The sequence below is a fragment of the Denticeps clupeoides genome, chromosome 8 (genome assembly GCF_900700375.1).
Source record: "Denticeps clupeoides chromosome 8, fDenClu1.1, whole genome shotgun sequence".
Classification (NCBI taxonomy): Eukaryota; Metazoa; Chordata; class Actinopteri; order Clupeiformes; family Denticipitidae; genus Denticeps; species Denticeps clupeoides.
In genome coordinates, this window is record NC_041714.1 from 1,234,575 (window position 1) to 1,260,011 (window position 25,437).

The 25,437-nt window shown below is 42.4% G+C and overlaps 2 protein-coding genes across 7 annotated transcripts in view; one reads left to right on the forward strand and one right to left on the reverse strand.

Moving 5' to 3' along the window:
• The window catches only part of plekhh2 (pleckstrin homology domain containing, family H (with MyTH4 domain) member 2), a 28,219-nt gene extending 11,485 nt beyond the window's left edge, over positions 1–16,734 (reverse strand). Inside the window, exons 1-12 of one of the 4 annotated variants that reach the window (XM_028989535.1) lie at positions 16,571–16,734; positions 14,119–14,246; positions 5,182–5,244; positions 4,732–4,881; positions 3,648–3,731; positions 3,475–3,556; positions 2,437–3,353; positions 1,724–1,799; positions 1,362–1,456; positions 758–926; positions 473–609; positions 117–233 (exon numbers count right to left, since the gene is read on the reverse strand). In XM_028989535.1, coding sequence (XP_028845368.1) covers positions 117–233; positions 473–609; positions 758–926; positions 1,362–1,456; positions 1,724–1,799; positions 2,437–3,353; positions 3,475–3,556; positions 3,648–3,731; positions 4,732–4,881; positions 5,182–5,244; positions 14,119–14,241 — 2,013 coding nt within the window. In that variant the 5' untranslated portion in view covers positions 14,242–14,246; positions 16,571–16,734. Of the gene's footprint in view, positions 1–116; positions 234–472; positions 610–757; positions 927–1,361; positions 1,457–1,723; positions 1,800–2,436; positions 3,354–3,474; positions 3,557–3,647; positions 3,732–4,731; positions 4,882–5,181; positions 5,245–14,118; positions 14,253–16,570 lie in introns of all 4 variants that reach the window. The other 3 variants (XM_028989537.1, XM_028989534.1, XM_028989536.1) reach the window with 3 other exon arrangements.
• A 186-nt stretch (positions 16,735–16,920) lies between these two features.
• Positions 16,921–25,437, forward strand: part of thada (THADA armadillo repeat containing) — a 52,681-nt gene continuing 44,164 nt past the window's right edge. For all 3 annotated transcript variants that reach the window (XR_003750498.1, XM_028988504.1, XM_028988506.1), the window contains exons 1-20: positions 16,921–17,046; positions 17,136–17,215; positions 17,335–17,441; positions 17,683–17,816; positions 17,936–18,084; positions 18,225–18,257; positions 18,444–18,492; positions 18,790–18,968; positions 19,055–19,149; positions 20,536–20,759; positions 20,857–21,560; positions 21,840–21,991; positions 22,090–22,245; positions 22,322–22,429; positions 22,567–22,690; positions 22,922–23,067; positions 23,552–23,771; positions 23,913–24,048; positions 24,142–24,278; positions 25,132–25,275. Coding sequence is in view for 2 of the 3 variants with exons in the window: in XM_028988504.1 (XP_028844337.1) it covers positions 17,143–17,215; positions 17,335–17,441; positions 17,683–17,816; positions 17,936–18,084; positions 18,225–18,257; positions 18,444–18,492; positions 18,790–18,968; positions 19,055–19,149; positions 20,536–20,759; positions 20,857–21,560; positions 21,840–21,991; positions 22,090–22,245; positions 22,322–22,429; positions 22,567–22,690; positions 22,922–23,067; positions 23,552–23,771; positions 23,913–24,048; positions 24,142–24,278; positions 25,132–25,275 (3,070 nt within the window). In the remaining variant the exon portion in view is untranslated. The remainder of the gene's footprint in view (positions 17,047–17,135; positions 17,216–17,334; positions 17,442–17,682; positions 17,817–17,935; positions 18,085–18,224; positions 18,258–18,443; positions 18,493–18,789; positions 18,969–19,054; positions 19,150–20,535; positions 20,760–20,856; positions 21,561–21,839; positions 21,992–22,089; positions 22,246–22,321; positions 22,430–22,566; positions 22,691–22,921; positions 23,068–23,551; positions 23,772–23,912; positions 24,049–24,141; positions 24,279–25,131; positions 25,276–25,437) is intronic.

Consider the following 25,437-nt stretch of genomic DNA (forward strand, 5'->3'; position numbering starts at 1 on the left):
TTTGCTCTCAACACATAAATTCAAGGACATTCATTTCACTTTGTGCATGCAATTCACTTCACCATAATGTTTTTGCTGTTTTGGTCTCCAAAATCTGTATGTGTTTTTTTTTTTACCGGTGACTTGTAGTACAGAAGTTCGCCATCTTTCAGGACAAACCAGCGTCTCTTCCAGGTTTTTTTCCAGGTTTTCACCATCTTAAGCAGGTAGCCAGACTTCTCCATGGAGTCCTGCTACACATGCACAACATTTACACAATTAGTCTATTTAATCTGTGAACATTTTATGTTCATGTATGACATTTTGTGACATTGCATGCCTAAAACAGGAGATGTCTGATAGTAGGTTAATGAATTAATAAGATGATGAATCTCAGCATGCCAGTGATAAACCCTCTTATTACCTGCTATTTGGAGACACTGATGGCTACAAAAATACAGAGTTCTTAAAAACAGGAAGGCTTAAGACTCACGATCTTGGCACCATCGCTGGAGGAGCAGCAGGTTTTGGGAAGTTTGTGTTCGGGTTCAGAGCACTCAGTGTCAGTCAAGTAAGCATCTGGGGGGATGGCGTAGTCACTCTCTGATGTGATGGAGGACATAGACACAGCTACACAAGACACAGGATACATATATAACATCATATCACTAGCCTCAAGTCTATATCATTTCAAGGAATCAGATGAATGGGGCATTTCTCTACTCCATGATTGCAATTTTGTAATATTCTTGTTACAAAATTGTGTGTATGTGTGTACCTCTTTTGAGTGTCTGTGGGCTGCCCTTGTGTGAGCTCGAGCCAGAAGTGTGTGAGCTGCACATGGAGGTGTCCTCTCCAGCTGAGACACATGACTCCTCTGAACTTTCATCCTCAGACGAACTCCAGCACTCATCTGACAGGTCACTGCTGCTCAACAACGTGGCCCTCTGAGGAAACAGACAATTAAACCCAACATCAGCAAACACGTTCATTCATCATTTACAATGCCACATCTTAAAAAGTGAAGTGATTGTCATTGTGATACACAGCACAGCACACAGTGCACACAACGAAATGTATCCTCTGCTTTTAACCCATCACCCTTAGTGAGCAGTCGGCAGCCATGACAGGCATGTGGGGACAGTGCTTTGCTCAGTGGCACCTCAGTGGCATCTTGGCGGATCGGGATTGAAACCGGCAGCCTTCTGATTACAGTGCTGCTTCCTTAACCACTAGGCCACCACTACATCGAACCAGATCTTCTAATTATAATTGACATAGTTTCAGGCACTATGCAATCAATCAGGGTAATTAAGATTGGAAACTGAAAAAAAATGAAAAAAACACAATACCAAGAACTTAACACACACACACACACCTACCCCTTTGAGAGTGGTGTAAGTTGGCATGGACATGTTTCTGTAGATAAGGGAGGTGTAGAGGAGAAGATCAGGATATGATGATTGCAGGCTGGAATCTGGAACAAGACAGAGCAAAGTCTTTATCTTTTACTGTGACACTAGCTATTAGATGATGTTAAGGAACAGTGATTCTGGATAAGCACATTTATTATTTTGGTTGTGCAAACTTTGACTATGATATTCTCCGAGTAGCTCAAAGGTTAGGAAGTAATACACTGTACACAAAACCAATGTACATACATTCTTAACCAGGCAATTCAATTCAAAATGCAGGAAAATTGGATGAAATTGGAAGAGAGGAATGTTATGTGAAAGTACTTCACCTTTATCAGCTACATCTGTACAGGACGTTTCAGACAGCCTGATCCCAGACTTAGCCACTGCATATATACGACTCTCCTACATGTGCAAACGGACAGTAACACATGGAAAAATGGTTCTGTAAATAATGAATTGAAGTAGAATTGTGGGAGTGAGACTTCTTCAGAAATGTTGGTCTTCATAGAAAGGCATAAGAACACAACATACAGTACATGGGGCTGTGTAGCTGGCAACAAAATGCCACTTCACTGTAACAGTTTTCCCTAATTACAGTAATGCATTTGATCAAGCCGGAAAAACAAGTCCAATCTATGAAGGGTCCAATTCACTTAAAGGATCTGGTACGAATGCCATGGTAACAGATTCAATATAGAACTTTTGTGGCACCTAGGTGGCCTCCACAACATTAGCCAGGTGGATAATAATGTTGCAAGACCATATTGTTGCTACTGTTTCCCTTAGTGCTGAAAATAATTCTGTCAAAGTTTTATGGATGTAATTGGAGAAGATTGTCAGCTGACCAGCATTTCTGGTTTCATGACAACAGTGAAAACATTGAAGTAAAGTTGATGATGCAAGGGACAGGTTGCTTAGACTGCATATATTCATTTACAGCTTCATACTGGATGACACAGTGACTTCCACAATCAACCAAGGCAACCTTTTAATTTTTAGAAGAAATCTCCATGTTTAGTACCTACTGATGTCTACTCACCCAGGATGGGAACCTGTGCAGGGGTGGTGTTGGTGGCTTGGACCCTGGTATTGGATTTGCTGTGGTACCCTGTGTTGAAACCAGCTCTGCAGTGCCCGTGTGCACAGGCATCTTCATAGGAACTGCCCCCATAATACCCACCCCCAGTTCCTGGTCCAAGTCAGTCTCCTGTGGGATCAGTGGGCGGAGCATGCTGATGGCGTTGCGAGTTCTCCCATGTGTGCCCTCACCACCCAGTAGTGGCTGGCTCATATGTTTCTTGACCTGTGCCAGACTCACTGTTGGGCTCATGTTTGGTGTCCGGAGGCGAGGCTGCTTGGGGGATGCAGGGTCACTACCATCCTGGGTGTCCCTGCTGGGGGTGGGGCGTTTTGGGGTAAGGGCAGGTGTCAGGCTTGGGCTGGGAGTTTTGGCATCCCCCGAAGACGAGGAAGAGTCAAGGCGCTGTGACTGAAAACGCTTATTAAAGTCATCTGACGAGGCATCTACTGCTAGTGTGGATGGAAGACAAATCTGCGGACGCTCGGCTTGTTGCATGTCATCATCGAAAAGTGAACTGCTGTCATCAGACACAGTCAGATATGTGTCACTTCCAGGGCGACTGCAATGCAGACTTGCATGGCCTGTCTCGCCATCAGAGGTTGTGCCTGATAGAAGTGAATCTACTGCACTTGTTGGAGAGCCCTCACAGAACCCTTTTACCTTGTTAGAAGGATCTGAGGAGGCAACTGTCTGGGCAGGAATCTCTGGTTCCACCGAGGCTGTTTGGCTGCTGCAGACGGAGCGTTGGGGGACCTCTGCACCAGTCAGCACCTGTGGGTTCTTCCCCCTTACCTGGAAACAGCCGAACGTAAGACTGCTTAGCCGCTGGGCCTCCCCTGGCCTGGCCAATGCGACCAGGCTCTTCAGCTCCAGTACTATTGGGAGAAAATACAAAGAAGAGAGTCCATGTGCTGTGATATTGTATATTTCCTACAAGCTAAGGAAGGTTATATTTAAGTTTCTGTGGTGTTTCCATGTTACTATGTGCACATTTACCTTGCACTTGTTTCTGCAGCTCTAGCAACTCAGATTCCTGCTGCAGGTTTGTTTCCCGCAGTGTGGAATTTTCTATTTCAAACTGAAACAAGCGTAAAGGTTATATAAATCACAGACAAGGATGCATGCATACCTAGACAGAAATGTACACAAACATACATTTCCACACTCACCTCCCTCAGCTTGAGCATCACCCACTCCTTTATCTTAGCTGCCTTCTCCTCCACAGTCTTTGCATCCTGCAGACGAATCTGCTTCTAAAATATTGAGTCAGGTGTCAAGAAATATTGCAAAATACTAAAGAAATGCAGTGAGATCTGATATTTGTGGTGTCCAAACCAACAGCTAATGTAGTTCAGGGCCTTAACGCACGACATCCACTCACTCCACTCATCTTTAACCACCTAGGCCGAGGGCGGTGGACACACACATACCATTCACTCACACACTCACAGTCAGTTTACACAGTCGCCAATCCACCTAGTGTGGTTAGTAGAAATCAGAGAACCCAGAGAAAACCTGTGCCCACACAATGCCACCATGCGACCTAAACCACATCCAGCTTACCTATTAAACAAACATTACTCAAGGTATTCTTCAGATGACAGGGTGAATTTGAGAGAGAAATAAGTAAACTTAACAATTGCATAATCCTGGAGGAGCTAAATTAGAGGTTCCTGCAACAAGCTTAAAATTTTACACACATTTAGCAACATACTTTAAGGGTCCCCTATTATGAAATTTTGCTTTTATATCGGTCTTAGTGGCCCCCTAAGTAACCAAGACTCTGTTGCTTCACCGTGTGCTGCTCCTACTGCCACAGAGCAGACTTCAGAACTTCAGAACCCGCTCCATCCCTCAATGCCTATATGTCTGTCTTTTCACGCCCTCTACAGGAGAGGTGCAAGCATCAACCTCTACATTACATTACATTTACATTAATGGCATTCATCAGGTACCCTTAACCAGAGCACCACACAATCAGTAGTTACAGAAGTGTCTTGCTCAGGGACACAGTGGTAGTAAGTAGGGTTTGAATTTGTGGTCTTCTGGTTCACAGGCGAGTGTCTTACCCATTTGTTTGTTTGGCACTATTTCAATGGTTGAATCATTGCCTATAAGAAAGTATTGATCTCATTTATATAATTATAAAAAATCTCTACTTTTATCCCAGTGTTGATCTGAATTCAGTTATTCATATTTGGGTGGTTCTGGTGCTGAAGGCATGGAAATGTGAAGTGATGGCCTCCGTCTCACCTGCTCATCTAGCTCCCTTTCCAGCTGGGTGATTGTGTTGTCCTTCTCCTCTAGGAGTGTCTGGAGGTCCTGACAGTGTCTGAACAAATGCAGCTCTGAGTTACCATCTTGGCCCTCCCCCAACTTCAGGCGCTCCTCCATCCACTGGACCTGAAACACATATACATAGACATTAACAAAAAATATATTAAATCTTTGATTGGATGATGCATCATTCAGTGAAAAAAATATATTTCTGCTCTTTGAGTGGGCAGTAGTGGCCTAGCGGTTAAAGAAGTGGCCCCTTAATCAGAAGGTTACCGGTTTGAATCCTGAGCCGCCGAAGTGCCACACTGATCAGCCATAACATTAGCATCAGTGACATGCAAAATGAATATCATTGATTTGATTTACATAGATAAGCACACATGTCCAAATGAAGTAATACAGAGATTCACACATATCCTCTACCTGCTGGTTGGCTTCCTCTGCTTGTCTCTCTGCCTTCCTCAGCTGGGCCTCCAGCTGCTGCAGCTACACGCAGCAAACAGCACACATTAGTGGACAAGGGATATGTGAACGTGCACGAGTGGCTGTGTGTGTGTTTAAGTGTATAAAAAATTCATACTATATATGTTTGCAACAATATTTATGCAGAAATCTAGGTACGCTATTCCATAAAACCAAGCAAAGCACTCAGGCCGAGCACCAGCAGCTCAGAACTGGAATGCTGGAAATGTCATATATCACATCCTTGCAACATTTGTATCCACATAATAAAGCAATCATAGTTTATGACCACAATTCCATCCAAATATAAAAGAGGAAATTAAAGAGGAAAGCAGTTCCTGCAGGCCTTCCTTAGTTGGGTGAACGAGCCCCGCTGGTACACACCATGGAAACTTGACCACGGGCTGCTACTTCATCTGTAATCACCGAGCAGCTGTCACTTTATCTGCCCTCTTCTAGGACAGTTTCTTGTGGCTGGGATCATGAAAATGTTTTTTTAAACATACATTTCCATTTCACAGGCAAAATCCTTTCATTGCGAACCTTTTTAATATATTTTTTTTATAAAGCATTAATACAATGGCTAAAACAACTTTAAAGATTCCCTGACATTATTTTTTTTTCTTTTATATTATCTTAGTGGTCCTCTAATACTGTATCTGAAGTCTATTTCCCAAATTCAGCCTTGGTGCACAATTACAGCCACTTTTACCCAGTCCCACAATGAGATTTCCCTAGGACGTGCCATTTTGGTGTCTGTAGCTTTAAATGCTAATGAGGAGGAGAGAGGCGGGACGAGGAGGAGAGTCGCCTAAAAGTTGAGGGGGCATTACCGAAATTACGTCATCAACAAGGCGTATATAGCAGAAAAAGCTTGAGAAACGGGAGGTAAACTAATTATAGATCTGACTGTCTGAGCTGCAGCACTCTGAACGGCAAAGCAGAATGGCCAAAGCACACTTTACACCTATCGCCATTTCTAGCCACTGCAGGATCATAGACAGGTTATAGGAACTTGTATTAATGTTAAAAAATTCTCACAAAGTCACATTTTCATAAAAGGGGACCTTTAACAGTAATCACTAATACCTGATTTAATAAGGTAATTGTTCATGTCTTTGGCTTTCACAGACCTTGTAAGGGTTATCCATTTGCTCAAGAAGCCCACACTGTTCTCTCAGGAGAACAGTATTGTTCATATTTTTAAAGCTTAAGCAATTGCATGAGATCTAACACCAAAGTGGAGAAACCTGATGTTACTGCAGATTACTGCACTTATCTTACTGCAGTTATCAGTGTTTAACAAAACTGCCTTCATTGGTGTATTAATGTACCTTAAATGAACAACCTGACAAACATGTTCAAAATTCTGTTAATTTGAATAACATGAACATTTCAAAGATCTGGACTGCAGCCAGGAAAAATTCAGCTTCTCTGATGAAACAATGCTTCCACATTCTTTTTATGCGTTCTTTCAAAGACTGGACAGCCTCTGCTTTACATAGATAATCATGTTACAGACCTGATATCTATTTACTTAGTTGCTAGATGTTCTCCCATCTGAATCTGTCTTCTGTCTGAATCTTATCTCTCATCAGTTGGCCCCCGTTCCATCTTAGCTGTCAAATTTGAAATGAGCTCATTAATGGATAAATGTGAACAATTTCCCAGTTTGATCCTTTATTGTGTTATGCATGTTCTGAATAAAATATTGGTTAATGCGATGTGAAAGTTTTATCATTATCATATCATTTCTGGAATTCCGATTGGAGCACACTGTGATGCCCATGATCAGGGAGTCCCGATCCATTGCACCTGGCATCAATAGGGCTTAATGGATCGGGACTTCATAAAACCAGTATGCAGCAGTCAGTCTAAGGCTGCGCCATTGAAGTGGACTCTGGCAATTGCCACATGCCTGCTGGTTCATTTTGTTTCCCTTGTTGCATTTATTAATAAATCCCTTTATCCAGTATGTGCCATTTCTGTGCTTCCTTCCCCCATCAGCCTGTGGACGTGACACACACAGAAAAGGCTTAAAAAAACATTCGGCCCCCACCTAGTAGCATCTGTCTGATGTAGCATCTGTCTGAAAAACATGCTTCTGTCTCAACATACAGATATATACACAGAGCTCAAGATGTAATTACAGGCAACCTATAACAGCTGAAGGCAGGAACGTGCATGTGCAGTATATGATTTAGATTAATACTTGTTTCTGTTTGGTGGGTGTGACTCTGGACTACATAAATATCTTGTAATATAGAGGTAGTGCCAAGCACATTTAGCAAGCTATTCAGTGTAACCACAGCAACCGACTGAGTTGGAAGCAAGTCTGTCTAGAAGTTCATTTCTTCAAACAAAAGGTGCAAGAAACAAAATCAGTAAAATTTGAGAGTGGCCTTTTATCATTTTGATTTTTATTACCATAGAATAATTTTTAGACAATATTTAGAAATTGTTTTAGTTATTTGTTAACTGTTAACATGACTGTCATACAATGGGATGTATTATTTCCTATTATTTCCTATTCATTCCATTTTAATGGACAACATTTTGAAAAACACGATATTCAGTGAGGAATCTAGTGTTGAATTCAGGTATCCAGCAAAAAATGACAGAAGGAAACATTGTGAACCTTGCATAATGCTGCATTGTGTAGAAACGTTTGTTGACATGCTCTGGTTTGTTGTGAAATCATATATAACATAGAATTATAATTCTAATAATCTATTCTAGAGAGATTTTTATATGTCAGCAATTGAAATAAAATATCCCACAATTCCATTAGTAAGAAATAAATGGAAGACTGACACAGCAGCAGCAGTCAGAAGATGAAAAATCAGTTGCATTTAAATGGTTAATATTACTGTTTAATATTTTGTTTGGTTCAACCCTGCAAAGATAACATTAGCATGCATTTGCATGGTGGAAAATCAGGTCTTTGTTTATTGCAATATACATTTTTGGACAATTTTTGTCTCTTCTCTACTGTTTGCTCTGCACTACAAGACTTTGAAAGACTTTATAATATAAATGATGGAGTAAATCTGCTCTCATTCACTCATGAAAAGGGGTAAAACATTAATTATGCTGTTAATTATGCAAGGTGGGCTGTGGGCTGCTCTGGATTAAGCAGTTATGGATTAAGTGAGTGAGATGAGGTTTTGGCTGATCCATGAATTTCCAATTGGTGATGCTACAAGCCTTTTTCTGATGATTCAGGAAAAGACAACATCAAATCCCTCAAATCAAATCCATCTTCTTCAGGCAAATTCAGCACTAGGCCTGTCTCAATTCCCTGCCTCCCATTCCTGGCATCCCGGACACTCCCTTCTGCGGTTGGGCTGTAGCCCACCACCACCCTGCACTGCCCAGCCCCCACCCATCCTCTCAACCTCACAAAGCCTGTCTCTATGATGCCCTGAACACGCCACCACTGGGCCTCATGACCGACACATGGACTAGACCACGCACACACAAATAATAAGCATAAGAATAATTAACATATTCTTCAACAGAACATACTCAGCATCTTTGGCCTTGCCATTTATAAATATTGTTACTATGTTTTTTTATTGTTTTCTTGTGCTAATCTATATCATGTTAATGTTGCACATGTTGAAAATGTTACATGTTAAATGACAAAAATGTGTTTTGCCTTAGCTGTTTAGTGGTTTCTTTTGTGAGAACATTGATGGTGGCCACTAGAACACAAAAATAACAAGTGGGGTGGTAGTAGCCTGGTGGGAAACACACTTGCCTATGAACCAGAAGACCACAAAGTCCCAGGTGTCCCTGAGCAAGACATTTTACACTGAGACACTGACCCTGTAACTACTGATAATTCACTCTGGATAAGGGCATCTGACAGGGCATATACTAGTCTGCACTAGTGTAGAGCAGGTAAGAGTTCCATTCCATGTAGTCACTGTATAGTGAGGGGAGAGAGCAGTCTCCCCACCCTGTCTCTAACCCAGGTCTGCAACGTCCCAAACTGGTGTAGCTGATCATTTTTTTACATTTACATTTTTACATTTACATTTACAGCATTTATCAGACGCCCTTATCCAGAGCGACTTACAATCAGTAGTTACAGGGACAGTCCCCCTGGAGCAACTTAGGGTTAAGTGTCTTGCTCAGGGACACAATGGTAGTAAGTGGGATTCGAACCCGGGTCTACTGGTTCCTAGGCGAGTGTGTTACCCACTAGGCTACTACCACCCTTGCCAAACTCATCGTTATGACAGTCTGACAGTCTTTTGGTCAGTTAAGGGTCATTGCGGAATGTATGAAGTGTTGTGAATCCAGAGCTGAATGGATGTCACCTGGTCAAAACTGGGTTTAGAGTAATGGTCCCCAACCATTTTTATATTATATAATATGATAGCCACTGTTGCATTGCATTCCTGTATTGCTGAATATGGGGAAAGAATGGGAACATATTTTATCCAGCAGTAATGTGAGTGGCAACTCAACAAGTAGTAAATGGTATTTTTCTCTCATAAATCATAATGTCTCGCTAATGTCAGCTCTGAAATGTGTCTGAGGTGAGTTCAAGTATCTCCGGGTCTCCTGCTGCAGGATCTGCTGCCCACACAAATGTGGAAACAATCTTCAAATGCCAGGCGGGAAGACAAGAGGACTGCTAACCTTCAACAGATTCTCAGTGTGTTTCTCACACTCTCGCACTGTGCATGCGGGAGGAAAGCATTCATGTTGTGACTTACACTCTTTCTGTGAGCTTCTATCACGGCTGCATGTAAAATTAGATTTTTGTGAGTGAATCTCAAAAACATCAGATGCCCTTATCCTACATGTATACAAATCTCATGGTTAAAGTGCAGATTACTTCAAACCAGAGATTCCCTGTTAAATTTTTCAGAAAGTGAAATAGATAAGACATATTGTACCTCTACGTCTGTGATTCTCAGTCATCCAGGTGAAATAGTCTGAAATTTGAGTCATGGCAACTGGACAAGTTTCTTTAAGTTTCATTCTGCATCCACAGAACTTTGTCAAATACCTCTACCTATCGACTTCCTAAATAACTCACACATGCACACACACACACACACACACACACACACTGTTTACAAGCGCAGGAATTTCCTCCCTCGGGTGCCCAAATGATTACAAGAGTGTTTACTTTCAACCACTTGCTTATTCCTCCCTCCTCCACATCTCCTCCCTCTTTCCACTTTTCCCTCAGTTCTCTATGTCCTCCTTCATTCCATGCTCAGTCTCCCTTGCTTATCTCTCCCATTTTGGCCTGCTGAGGTCACGATTCTCACCGCTTTGAACACCTCCCACTTTCTTTGTGTTGTTGAGTCTGCATGCAGAGCAAGACATTCTTTCAAATCCTCAACAATATTTGCAGGAAGTATAGTGTACATGGGAAAAGAATCAAATACAGATTTTTTTCAATGTTCAATATAGGAAAAAGGTTACTACAACTCTATTCACACACAAAAACACAGATGGAAAACCTGATTTTACCATTAATATTTTGTGTATGAAACGAGACCAAAATAGCTGTTGACCTTGTCACGGCTCCCGCCGCACAGGGGGTGCGCGAACCCCCACAACGTTGTCAACCCGGACGTGAAAGAGGTAGGGGCAAAGGTTAATGTGAATTATAAAAGACGCGGCAGCCTGGTCAAGCACTGCAAACTCATTGTCAAACTTGTTTCACTTTGTAAAAAGCCATTTTTGGACTGTACCACGCCTAACAACTACCCATTTCAGACTACTGTTTTGGATTGGCCCTTCTGTCTGCAGACCCTTGCGACGCCCCTGACCATTCTTCCTCTTCAATCTCCAACAGCCCACTTGCACCTAGTATTAATCATTTTCATGTGACTCCTCTTCAGCCTGCGACCTCTGTTCTGATGTGCTGCTCCACGGCAGACCCGACGTCCTCCTTCTGCCTCCCGTTCTCTCCATGTGGAGAGACCCAGGGAATTCCACCGCGCCGCCGAGCACGGCGGCTTGCTGCCTCAAGCCTTCCACACTGGTCCAGGACGCTGATAGACATGTTCATTTATCCCCTAGTGACATGGTGGCATTAGAGGTACTTTGTGGTAACAGGCTGTGACCTGGGGAATCTTTTTAACCCTGCCTTTTGTACTTCTGTATGGAATCAGTCGGCTGGCCATCAAACTCAACATGAACGTATCCTTTTCTTACAATGGCCCCTTGTCTTAGTTATCATGGTGATAAAAAGGTGTTTGGTGAGATAAAGTCTGTCAATATAATTAATCACACATTTTGAAACAACATAATAATGATTAATCAATAATTTGCTTTGGTTTTCTCAATAGTTTATTCAATAAGTTGTTTTTTTAATTACCGCCTACACCCAGGATGCATAATGGAAGTGTATTCATTAAATGCAAGTTTTTTATATGGGAAAGCAGGATTAGAGCATCCCATATTCAATCAACCAATGTAATGTTTTTATTGTAGAATGTCTGTAAAGCATCTATTTCCCCAACTACCCAATCCACCAACTGAGATTTTCCATTGCACAGGAGAACACACTTGCAATTAAAAGTAATACATAAACACAAGGGGTTGAGGAAAAATCGGAGTTGTGAAGGCCTCAGCAGCTGTGTCTGAAAATAATGTTAATGCACACGCAAAAGATGTGGCATCTGAAACTGGTCAAAAACTTCACTGTCTGGATGAATTTTGAGGCCACAGCAGAAGTAATGAAAATACAGCTGTGTTCATTGAGCAAATTTAAATCAAATATTTATAAATGGAAAACGTAGCAATTAATAATGTAATTTGCATTCACATGTTTATAGACAAATGATAGAATTGGATTCCATCAACAGAAAACAAAACAATTGAAATTAAAATATGCCTAACCTATCAATTTAGCAAAATAGTAAATTCCTCAAGTTGAGCCATTATGAATTATTATCACTTAAAACTAAGGAACAAAATAGTGAGGAAGAGTTGGCAAAAGCAAAGTTGTATTTGTAGATAAATGCTCTTTCTGGACAACAAGAAAAAGCTCTCCAACAGCGGTACTTGATCTTCTGTGTGTATCTAACTGTTCTATTGTGATGCTGGAGTAGTGCTGAGATCAGATATGACAAAAGCACAGAGTTTAAACCAACAGTTTCAACCCAGTGAGCTTCAGAATGTTTCAAATGTCCCGGAATGCACTGGTCCAGTCTGGAGCCCTGTGGAGAACCTCTAATCAGCTCATGAGGACAGATCCACAACTAGGCCACTGCACTGCAGGAGCTGATCATGCGCACACACACACACATTACACATGAGAAAGAATAAAGGCCACTCCATATATCCAATAACCTCAGTTATTGCAGTTAAAGTTTAACAAGAATACAGCACATTCATGCTTATACGTCAGTGAAACTAATGCTCTACAAACCCACATGAATACGTCTCATCACTGTGTACAATGAATTCCTGGACATAACAGAAGATAAAAAAACACAGTCTAGGTTCCATTTTTAAAATATTCTATTGTATTTTAATCTAAGACAAGACAGCTATTTATTATTTTAAATATGTACAATAGCCTCCTTATTGATTTTTCAGTTATGATGTTGTTCAGGGGATTTTCAAGGCAACTGGATGAGTGAAAGGTGGTTGAGTGAAACAAAACCTTTAAAGTTTTGGGGGGTTTTCTGATGTGCAAAACCAACTAAATAAGTTCCATGGCTGGTCCTAGGAAATCATGCATGGTTGGCAACCAAACACACTCTGACCAATACAGTTTGTATTTACTATTCTCACCCTATTCCCCAACCATGCAGCCACACAAACTTAAAAGCGAGACACACACTAAATAACACATATGTGGCACAAGAGAAGAGTATGAGAATCCTGTCACCCCTGTCCTGACCCCTTCGAAACCGCCCATCCCTTCAAAGGCTGCCTGACTGACGTTAATACAGATGTGAGCAGATTCATGACCTACAGACAGAGGCATCTGAAAAGAGGACGCAGGAGGAGGTAGTGGAATGAAACCATATCCTTGATCTGGAGTGACTCACATGGGCAATGGGGCTTGCAAACTTGAGTCTGCTCACTCCTGAGTAGGATTTCACCTCGAAATCTCAAGTCCAGTTGATCTGTTTGCTGATAATACCAGTGCTCAGCCACTATTCACTGTCCACTGGTGGCCTTGATAATTCAAACCCAGTTTCTGGATGGCCAGGCCAACCAAGAGGTTAGCCAGAACAAATCTCTCTTGTCCAGACAGCATGTACCAACACTCCAAGTCAAACAATCTCTTGGATAACATGAATACAAACCTCATCAGTGCCCTACCCACTACTACAAGTACAAGTAAAAGTAGAGTGTTATTTCAATTAATACATGAGGCAGTGTAACTAATAACATTTCATTACTTTTTGATTACATTTAAAGTTACATTTGTGCCTTTTTCTGAAGCATGTTTTTTTTAATGCATTTAATTTTTTCTGACATTGCCCCTCAATAAAGGGTTAATTAGCAGAAAAGACATGATTTAGGCAAATATAGGCATGATAGGATAACCAGTCAGAAGCATCAGAAAAATATCAAACTCTTGGTCATTTAGTGGAATGGCAAAGGATCAAGATTTTATCCCATTAGCAATGTTAGTAATAAACATATTGGCATATCATATTAAGCTGCTATTAAAATTGTAACGATGAAGTAACTGTAATTTAACAACAGCAATTACTCCAATAACTGTGATGCGTAACAATTACTATTTCTGTGTAAATTATATTACATAACGCCGTTACAAGTATCTCGTTACTCCCCCAGGTTGCCTCCCCATTACTGATGAAAGTTAAGGTGTTCTTGCACAATTGCAAATATTGCAAGGAAGACAAGAGCTAAAATGAAATCTTCATGATAAAAACCAACCTTCTCAGCAGTCAGCGTGCGGATTTTCATGATCTGCTCCCGAAACTTGAAGAGCAGCCCCTCTAGGGTGATACACCTTTCCTTCCAGTCCAGACTGCTGGCGCCATCTTCCCCATCAGCCATGCTGCCTGCTCCTTGTGGAACATAGTGAGAGGTACATGAAGCATAAAAACACAACTGTCTATAAATGGACCCAGCAGACCTGCCTTATGAAGTGAAAGTGACACGATTGTCATTGTGAAACACATTACACGGTGCACACAACAAAATGTGTCCGCTGCTTTTAACCCATCACCCTTAGTGAGCAGTGGGCAGCCATGAAAGGTGTTTGGGAACAGTGCTTTGCTAAGTGGCACCTAAGTGGCACCTTGTCGGTTCGGAATTCAAACCAGCAACCTTTGCAAATATGGTACATATATTTTGTAAATATTGCATAGGTCTGATGTGGGTGTCATTCTTGCTTGTAATGGTACGTGCTATATCTTTGTATTAATTATTGCGTCACATTCTGCTGGTGATTTTAAGCATAAAAGAGTCCACGTGCCCTTCTATGTTTCACTTAACTACTTGCACCTGCGACCCTAACTCTAATACGTGACAGCCCTTCACTAACTCATTCTGCAATTCATTTGTGCTTTTTAAAACCACTGCTTCAAGTCTGGTGTAAATAAAAACTTTTTAAAAACTGGTAAACAAGAAACCAAAAAGAGGAATGTCATCCCTGCCTCTAATCCCAGGAAACACAGGCAGCCACTTTAACCACAGTTACAGAGTTGTTTTAAGACATCTGGATAATTTCCCCTGCTGCCGAGAGAAACTATGTCAAATGAGCAGAGAGAGAGACACAGTTAGCGACAGAGTGAAGACAAAAACAGAAGGTCTGTTGTGCAAGCCTCTCTCTCTCTCTCTCTCTCTCTCTCTCTCTCGCTGGGTCCTGTATGGACGGGCTACTATCAAAACACAGTGAACGCCACTGCTGATTCACTGCTATCATTTTTCCATTGTAAGAATGGAAGTTATGGAAAACACTACGGCGCTGGCGAGAACATGGTGGACGGGAGATAGAGAGAGAACAAGGCCGTGTGCGGCAGAACTACTGGAGATGGAGGGAGAAACAAGACTCTTAAACTGTTACAGCCTTTCATTATAGCCCTGGCCTGCTCACTAAGGAAAGGAAAGTTGCACAGACACCAATTAAATGCTTTCCAAAGGCTGTTGTGGTAAACAAGTCACAGACTATGATGATATAATGTTTAATGGAAACAGCATGTGTGTGTGTGTGTGTGTGGGTGAACGCGTCATTCGTGGACATTAGTAGACACACTCTAAAAGTGATTATCGACTGTTCAGGTAAGGTCTTCCGCCCTGGAGATGAAGTTTGTGGTCTTTGAGGTTTGAGTTAGCGTGTCTACTTCATACAGCTATGCATTAAACTAATGTCCTTTTCAAGGCCTTATAAGGTGAATCTGTAAATGACAACTGAGAGAAATTATTACATATACATAGTCTGTCACCGTAAATGAGAACAAGACAACCTAAATCAGCAATCTAAAATTTGAAAGCTGAAGAAGCTGAACTAAAGCAGGCCTGCAGCAACAGATAACTAATAGCAAGCCCGCACCCCTGGGAAAGGGTGGAGAACAGCCTTCCTATCTGTTCACACTTCCTGTGCGTGGAACCAAACACTCGGGGTGTTGTTCCAGTGTGTTTCGGTGTACGTAACAGAAGCACGGAGAGTTGCTCTGCGTGTGTCTCTGAACTGCATCCACACCATAAGATTTACTCACGGCTCCGTCAGGCTCCTCTCCTACAGAAACGAATGGCGATGAAATAAGTGTGTGACGTGCATTCAACACTTCTCATACACTTCATCCCCCTTCATTCTACCTCCAGCGCTGAAGGTACGAGGAACACATCTAGACTCTTCTGTCTTGACCCCTACCTTGTGGAATGAACTTCCCATCAAGGTCAGAACAGCAGGGTCGCTGAGTATTTTCAAAACTTTCTTATAGTCTGACTTTCATAAGAAAAACTACAACAGAGTGAATAAAATGATTGTATTCATGGTTTGAGTCCTAGTGAACCAGAACTGACTACTTCATTGATGGTAACATGAAGTATAAATACAAGCAGGGCTGCTGATGAAAGAAAAACACACTTGCAAGAAAGAGTTAATTGAGAAATTTGAACTAAATACTACCACACCAAATAACAATTTTAGTCCACTTGATGTACCATTAGCCTACACAGAAAAAAAGTAGTTTAGAAGTAGTTAAAAAATAGTATCCCTAATCGTGCACAGATATATATGCATCCCGTTTCTTTGTGTTACTACAAATACATTCAAACACAATAAACTATATCAAAAATACATTTATTCCCGCAGCATTTATTCCTGTACTAAGTATCAACATCAGTTTAATGCTCCTCAAGAGAAAAGGCAGAAACTCACGTCTTACAGCACACACTGTGTTTGGTCGTACTCCATGTCACGCTTGTACTCCATTTGTCACAGATATCGTTGTCCTAATAACCCTGTTTTGGAATAAATTCATGGGACTTTTTTTCCATCCCAAAGTTTTCATTTCAGCTTTCCCAGCCCAACGATAGAAGCGGGCGGAGTCGGGGGCGTGGCGAGCCGTAAGTCTGTCCTATCGCGCGACACCTGGGCGCGGCGCTGTGGCCTCAAACACCGCGGCTTGACTGATTTAGATGAAGTCGAATGAAACGTTAAGAATCAGTCTCATAATTGGTCTGACCAATCAGCGTTAGGGTAAGGCGGGGCTTATCCCGGAATTGACGTCACACACTTGTGGCACCGGAGCCTCTGTCAGGAAGTCGCGTTTTAGCGGTAGCTGTAAGAAATTAGAAACTCGTATTTCTCAAGTGATGCATTTGTGCCATTAAAGGGGTTTCCCATTACATTAGGTAAGTAGCGTTTGTTGCAATATATTTTGTCTTTCAGACCATTTATTTGGAGTATTTCTAAATTAAAAAAATATTGTAAAACATCACAGTTTGAACATGGTGGTGAAGAAGAAAACTGCAAAGATTGAGGCTGTGATCCTGGACAGTGCCAAGCTAGAGAGTGTTCGTAGTAAGTAATACTTGAATAATTGTTGGTTTTTGCGGTATATTTACGTGTGAGTTACCTTATGTCTGTCTGTCTGTGTGTGTGTGTGTGTGTGTGTGTGTGTGTGTGTGTGTGTGACACAGCATCTCTGACAGCTGATGGTGATGCTGAAGTCCAGCAGCTTGCCCAGACCGTACTGGAGAGTTTGTCTCTGTCTGATCCGGTACAGCAGATCCAGTTAGTTAAGAAGGTATGTCAATCTAAAACCTGTTCAGATTATGCTGAGCATCAACATCTACACTAATAACTTTTGCATCATTAATCAACAATTTTTATATGTGGTCATAATTGTAAAACCCCTTTAACAGTTATTACTTACCAGATAGTCTGAAAATAAAACACAAGGCCCGTAAATGACCCACTTCAGACTGCATGTCATAATCCACTATACTATATAAATTCTGTTAAAATGTATTGCTGTGGATCTCCAGGCAGGTGGAATGTTGGAGAAACTTCCAGAGGAATATTCTCCTCCAGAGCCGCTCCTCCTAGCCTGTCTGGATACCCTGAGCATGATTTATACTTCTCTGCAAGCCAAGAATGCTTTGAAGAGAGCTATTGGCAGGTAGGTCACGCTGACAAATATATGTCAGTCTTTGGGAGATAAATTTTTTTTTGTTATAAAATGTTCTAATAAAGTTGTTGCCGGTCTTTACACCATTCTAATGCTGTGTCTGGACACAGTGCTTTGGGATCTGTGCCAACCTGGTTGCAGGAACAGACCTCTGTGTGTCTGTCATCATGCCTGTCTGACTGTCTGGGATCATCGTCCTCGGAATGCTACGCACACATCACAGATACCATCACGTCCTGTTTGGATGTGCTTCCAGTTGGTACGTCAAGTGGAAACCTCAGTGTCCATAATATTAATTCCTGACTCTCCTGACTCTTGTATACAGTGAGCTAATGAAAATGTTTTTCACTTAAAGTACATTTTATCACATTTTCAGTTTAAATGTGTGGTATTTTACAGGAGAGAGGTGTATTCAGTGTTTGTTCATTGAGGGTAAGTGTATCTGATTTATAAGAAGATACTATGTTTCTAAGATTTCATTTTTAACAAGGCCAGACATCAATTTTTTGTAGCATTTGCATTGCCGTCCAAGTTGATTGACTAGAAGTAGTATTTATTTGGTGATTGTGGGGATGCTGCTGATGATGATGATGATGATGATGATTCTGTTTTGAGCAGTGCTGCAGTTCTTCCAGAAAGTCTTGTGTGAATATCTTCAACTCAACAGGTACTATCACAGACTTCACCTGTCAGTTTATGCAAAACTAGTTTAAAATAAAGACAGAAAACCTCTACTCTGTAGCATCTTGTACTGTGTAACCAGACATGTCATTTACACCAAAATGTGGCTGAACATTTGGCTGGTGTGTATATTTTATAACTGAATAAAAAAAAGGTAATTCTGGTCACATTAATGAATGATAATGTTTCTAAATCGCACATAAACCATAAACATTTTGTGTAACAATAGCAGCCTTCTGGTGAAATCTTAGTCTGACAATCAATTGTGTCGCTCTCTCTTCAGAGGACTGTCTGGGCAGCATGTGGCTCAGGCTCAACTGATGCATGAATGCTTGGCTGCAGTGAAGGCCTCCATGCTGGTAATGCAAAGGTCCCAGAAGCACATCTATGACAGCTTGCAGTCAAACCTACAGCAGACGCTCAGCGGCCTTCTGGACTGTTACACCTGCATCCTCACTAATGGTGAGCTGTGAAGTATGCTCTTTACATCAGATCTAGTTCACGTTGACTGGGTAATGGATGCTTTTGTGTTGCTTTTTGCCATGTAGAGGAGTTTGTGCAGGCAGTGCAGAGCACCGCAGGAATGGCTGTGGTTCTCTTAATCAGATCTGTGTTAGCCAATGAAGAGGCAGCGGCTGTTCAGGTGAGTGTTGGGCACGTTAAAAAAGTAATTAGTTATAGTTACTAACTACGTCTTAAAAAAAGTACATTATTATAAAGGTAACTAGTTACCAGGGAAAGTAATTTATAATGTTCAAATGGTACAAATGTGGATGCTGTTGCTCCGTCTCTTCCTTCGTTAGCAAAGATGACGTTGCCACGCATGGGTTTGTGCTGCTGTCTTGGCCACTAGTTTTGATGAAGCGTGAGACAATGAAAAGAGCTGCATCAGATTTAAATTGCTCGTTACCAATGCAGATAACTACTTAGTTCCAGGACATAATTAACATGTAATATATACCTTAAATTCCTAAATAGAGTGCACCTATTTAAATATATATTTAAATTTGAGTCTATAAGCCACAGGTGTCCCTGTTGAAATATGAGATATTAACGTAGCAGGATGGAACAAGAAAGATTTTTTTTTTTACACATAAATGCTGGTAATATCCACAACCACATACATACCGCAAATGCTTTTTTCAGTTGTCTTCTTCAGTATCGGAATTGAACAGGCTGAATGTATGCAATTACTTAGTCATATCCTTTCTTGGTGAAAATGCAGGAACCTACCCACAAAAGTCATTGATCATTATTGCCATTGTCCCCAAGAACTGTATTTGTCCCCAAGGGGCCATTTAAGAGGCACAGTGGAGCAGCACACACATATGACAGTTGTTACAACAGATGTCTTACACAGAAACTCAAACTCAAATCTGACTGAGGGGGGAGTGTGTGATGGTAATGGTTGTAATGGGGGGGGGGGGTTCAAAAGAAGGACAGCTTTAGGAACAAAGGTGACCTTCCTCCTCTGTGTTCTCCAGTCGGGGCATTGGAGCTGGGTTTTGGAGGGGAGCCACTCAAATCAGAATTCAGCGGGTGTGAGGGGTCTCTTATGATCTTGAGTGTCAGCCTGCGTGTCTGCTGGTCAAAAATGTGTGATAATGATCTCACAGGCAGTCCAATAATCTTAGAGCATTTTACGGTAAGAATGTACCATAAAATGCTCTAAGATTATTGGACTGCCTGTGAGATCCTTATTGTCATGTCTGTATTTCCACTGTAAAAATGCTACTTTTTCAACTCTCCATTGCTGTGTCTCTCCTGTGTGTGTGTGTGTGTGTGTGTGTGTGTAAAGACCCGCCCACCTCAGCCTCTGGTTTGCTTTTACCATTATTGTAGCACCATTATCATCAGTGTGCAGGTTATTTATTTAAAACTGGGATCTTCAGGCCGTAGAGATAGTTAATGTGTTCCAATCACTAAATCTTTAAATTTAATTTCTGTTGTGAAGGATTGCACTTGAACACTATTTCCTGTATTTCGGGTATGTAAAACTTGTGGACCTGTGAATTGCTTGTGCGTGCAGGTATCGCGTCTGCTGCGCTGCTCTGTGGAGGAAGATGACTGTGCCCCCTTGTGGTTGAGTCACAGCTGTGCAGTGCTCCTCCAGACTGGTAGGCTGCCGACCTCGGCTCTGTATTTGTGCCATGGTGCCCTGGCCATGCTCAGCTGGAGGGGCAGGACTGTTGGCCATGACTGTGAGGAACTGCTGCTGCTGATCCCAGAGGTGCTGTTGTCCCTGGACACCAGGTGTGATGTCCTTCCTGGAAAAAACATCTAATTTATAACCTGATAATTGTGCTTTTATTAATGGGGCCTTGGTGATTATGTGCTTTGCTGTGTTCAGTGTAAAGGAGTCCAGCACTGCGATGGTGGTGGCCCGTGTTTTCATGCTGTGGAGTGGAGCTTCTTTAGACTGTCTGCAGGGGGAGAATTGTCCCCCTCTTCTTAGAGGTGCAGTTCGGGGGGGTGCCACTCTGCCCAGACGCTTGCTGGAGCATGTCTATGCCCACTGGGACCACCCTCTGGATGGTGTAAGGCACCAAACACGATCCCTCTTCCGGAACCTTCTCCTGCTCCACCAGGCCTCTATGGATCCTCCTGCAGATTCCTCCACTGACCCCTACATCACCAGTCTCGCTTGTAGCCTTCTTGAACTGGAGTGGCATATGCGGGGGAAGTATGGCTCTCTGGCGTGTCTTGTTGAGCAGCTTGGTGCTCAGTACCTCCTAGCGCTGGATGCGGGACTGCCATCACGACTGCTAGGCCTCATGGGAGATCAGACCCTGGCACCATATGCTGGTGAGCTGCTGGAGAAGCTGTTTGTGAGCCATAAGACCCAGCTGAGTGCAGGTGAGGGAACCGAGGAACGTTGGATGGAGACGTGGCATCAGACGTGGGTGCGCCCCCTGATGGAGGTGCTGTGTCAGGCCAAGCTGGAACAGACCACCTATATCATGGACTACTTCCTGCCTAGACTACTGCGTTGCAATCCAGCCAGCCTGGGCCACATGGTGAGAGCATTGCAGGAAAAGGCCAGCTGTGCTGAAGGTGAAGACATTTGGATACACACACACATTTCATGAAAATAAACTAAATACAACCAAATTAAATGGTCCATCGAATACATGAAAAAAAACATGCATTAATATTGTTTTTGTCTAGATATTTCTTGCCTAAATGAGAGAAATTACTTCTGTACATTTATTTGAAGTGACAAGACTCCTTAAGGCTACTTACCCCTGACCTTTTAAAGCCCTTCTGGTGAAAATACTGGACTTCACAGGTATTTTACACACTTCCTTTTTGGGGGGGGGGTTTGGGGTCTAGGGGCACAAGGCAGTCGTGGAACAGTAGGGGCTCTGATGACGTGCATGCGGGCAGCACGTGCCCAGGGGGTCCTTCAGCCAATGGAGGAGAGTCTGTGGGCGCTGGTGCCACTTCCTCTGCTCCGGCATGCGCTGGTGCACAAACACGACCAGGTGGGAATGCTGGTGCCAGGGTGAAGCAGGACGAACTCGACCTCTGAAACTGTGATTCAGTGTGTTTGACCTCAATGTATATCTGTGTGTGTGTTCAGGTACGTATGGACACTCTGGGCTTGGTGTGTGAGAGCCACCGGAGCACAGAGACAGTCTCCTGGCAGGAAATGGATCTGACTCGACACTTCCTGCCCAGAAACCTCAACAGCCAATCTCCAGGTGTCCGGCAGCAGACTGTTGGCCTTCTAAAGAAGGTGTGGAAAAAAATCTAATCTCTATTGAATCAGTTAGTAGCTGCAATCTGATTGAATGGTTTGTCTCTGTGTGTAGCTGTTGTGTAGGTTAAAGGATAGTGCTCAGCTGCTGCAGAAGAGAGTGGGACAGGAGAGGGACCTGGGGCAGAGAGATAGAGACCAACAAACACTGCACATGTATAAGGTACAGTCCTTTCGTGACAGGAAAATGTGTGTGTGCGCGCGCGTAGGTCCATTTTTGGAAATATAATTTCTGTCCTATGAATTGTCTCTGCTTCTTAGATCATTTTGAGGACCTCATGCTCTTTGTGTGTGTTTTAGGAGTTCCTCTGGTGGTTTTCTGAAACATTGTTCCAGGCCCTTGTGCCGGGTTCTGCCTTTTCTACATGCCTGTTGGCCCTGCAACTCTTGGTCCTGGTTTCGGACCTCTTCACATTCTCTACCGGTACCAGAGCTGTTTGCTTTTTTCATTGCAGATGGTGACTGACCACATGTGAATATTCTGTCTGCCAATATTTGGTGCTTTAGCAACTGAATATACATAAACATAAATGTGTCAGGGTTGATGTCCTAGTTTTGTTGAACTAAATACCCAGCAAGGATTATGTAGAACACAGAACTTGAAATGTATCAAGGTTTAAAATGTGTTGAGTCTGTTTTTTTTGTCTTGTGTCAGCTCCAGACCTCTTTGTGCTGGGTGAGCATGTGAGTGAGGATCATGCCGAGGCTGTTCTGCATTGTCTGACCAGTAACTTCCTGGAAGTGAAGCAGCTGGCCTCCACCCTGCTCAGGAGACTCCCTACTCCTGTTGTCCATCTGCGGGTGAGACTAGTGCTCAGTGGAATGTGTGGTGTGTGTGTGTGTGTGTGTGTTTTTGTGTGAGGGGAGAATGTCCAAGTTTGCACGTAATGAACATGATTTTTGTTCTTCTTTGGACTTTTATATTTGCAGTAATGTGTCGTCATGAGTGCAAATGGACAAATGCCATTTAATTTCAGAGAGAAGTGCATTTGCTCTTAAAAATAGTTCATCCTGTGAGTCATGAACATTTTAGGTCTTGATTTGTGAAACCAAAATCCCAGATTTTTCTGATATTTAGGCTAATTGCTTCAGAAATTTATAATTATTGTTTTCAATCTGAAATGAAAAATACGGGAAGTGGAGAGACACACCTGACAGAAGGACATAAGGGAAGTAGGAGGGGTGAAAGGAAGATTTAACTATGAAACATTCAGTTGGAAAGCCAGGAAGGTGGTTCTTAAATGATCTGCCTCTGTGAGAATATGTCCTGGCTTTGTCAACACAGGATTCGGACCGGCTGCAGTCCCTCCTCAAGGTGGCCCTCGACCTCAGCACCAGCACCAGGCCATTTGACAGTGTGACTGCAGCCCACATATTAAACCTGCTGCTGCACCAGCCACACTTCCAGAAGGCTTTACTACACTGCATCCCATTCCAGCTGCTTCCGACCAGAGATCCACAGGCTTCTGATGAGCCTTCCGCACTGGAAATGAATACCCTTGCATGTAGGCATTCACACAAAGTAGCGTTCTTGTAAAGTTTTAATTTAATAGCGAGCATATTTTGCTTCTGCCTGAGTGCTGAAGCAGTGTTAAATCTGCAAGTGTTAAATCTACATTGGGTTGCCTTTATGATTTGTGTTTCAGTGGTCCAGGTTCTGATGAAGTGTTTGAGGGATGAGGTGATTAAGGCTGAGTTGTCACTTCTGCAGGCTGCAGCTGCATGTCCCCTATATGGCCGATTACACTGCATCACAGTAGCCCTACAGCAGCTGGATACACAGTCGGTACACACACACACACACACACACACACACTCTCTCTCTCTCACTCTATGCATTTCTGAATGAATGACGTGTTGGTTTATTATGTGCAGGTCCCTGGTCCTGACCAGTCAGTGGCAGGGTGTGGTATCAGAGCTGATCCCTGTGTGCTACAGGATGTCTGATGTGGTGGCACCAGTGGTGCAGAGCTCCTCCCCCGAGGGACTCATCCCTATGGATGCTGACTCTGGTGTGTGTTTGGGATGATTATAGTAGGGTTCCTATGGTCATTAATTCATGGAATTTGAAAAGAGATTTTTCCATGCCTTGATTTTTTTGGAATATGAAATGAAGATATAAAGTTCTAGAACAGTACTTCTGATTGACACATGAATGTATAATGAAGTACCAAGTTCCCGTTTCTATGTTTACAACTACAGCGTTTAAAACTAGTGCAGGTGTACAGTATCTTTGATGGCTTTATGTAATGAACCACATCACATTGCTTTCTTTTTAGTCATTTAAATTATAGCTAATGATCTATACCGGAAGTGACCTGAAAGTGAAATGATTGTCATTGTGAAACACACTCACACACACACACACACACACACACACACACACACAGCACACGGTGCACACAACGAAATGTAAACCATCACCCTGAGTGAGCAGTGGGCAGCCATGACAGGTGCCCGGGGAGCAGTGTGTGGAGACATTACTTTACTCAGTGTCACCTTGGTGGATCGGGATTCGAACCGGCAACCTCCTGATTACTGGGCTGCTTCCTTAACCACTAGGCCACCACAGCCCCTGGGGTCCATTGATGGGGTCTATTTTACTTGCACGAACTTGGAAGAAGAAACACTGTCGTTTAAGTTAAGCTTTTCAGGGTTGTCATAAGTTTAGTTTACCAATATTTTGCCAAGATTTACTTTTTTTTTCCCCCCACACATTTGCACAGAAATTTTAGAGCATGTATAGTCATGAAAATTTGACTTAAAGGACTTGAAAAGTCATGGAAATGTATTAGTAAAAATGTGTAAGAACCCTGTAATAGTCAAACAGTGTATGTTTGCACAAACCACATTTTCTCATTACAGATATGTCCGCAGCACTGCAACATATCCTTCACGAGATTCAGCCACGCCACACCAATGACTTCTTCACTAGTGCATGGCGACTGGACACAAACACAGTTAAAGTGGATCAACAGTCTGGCCCAACACACACAGGGGAGAGAAGAGGTAAGATCCCATTAATACAATATACCCACTTTTATCATTATTAAACGTGAACAGTATTTTTCTAATCTATACATAAACATAATAAACAGTAAGATGCAGGTGAATGTAATACTGACTCTGCTCTGGTGGGGTCAGTGTTTCTCAATTCCTGCAGAGGATATT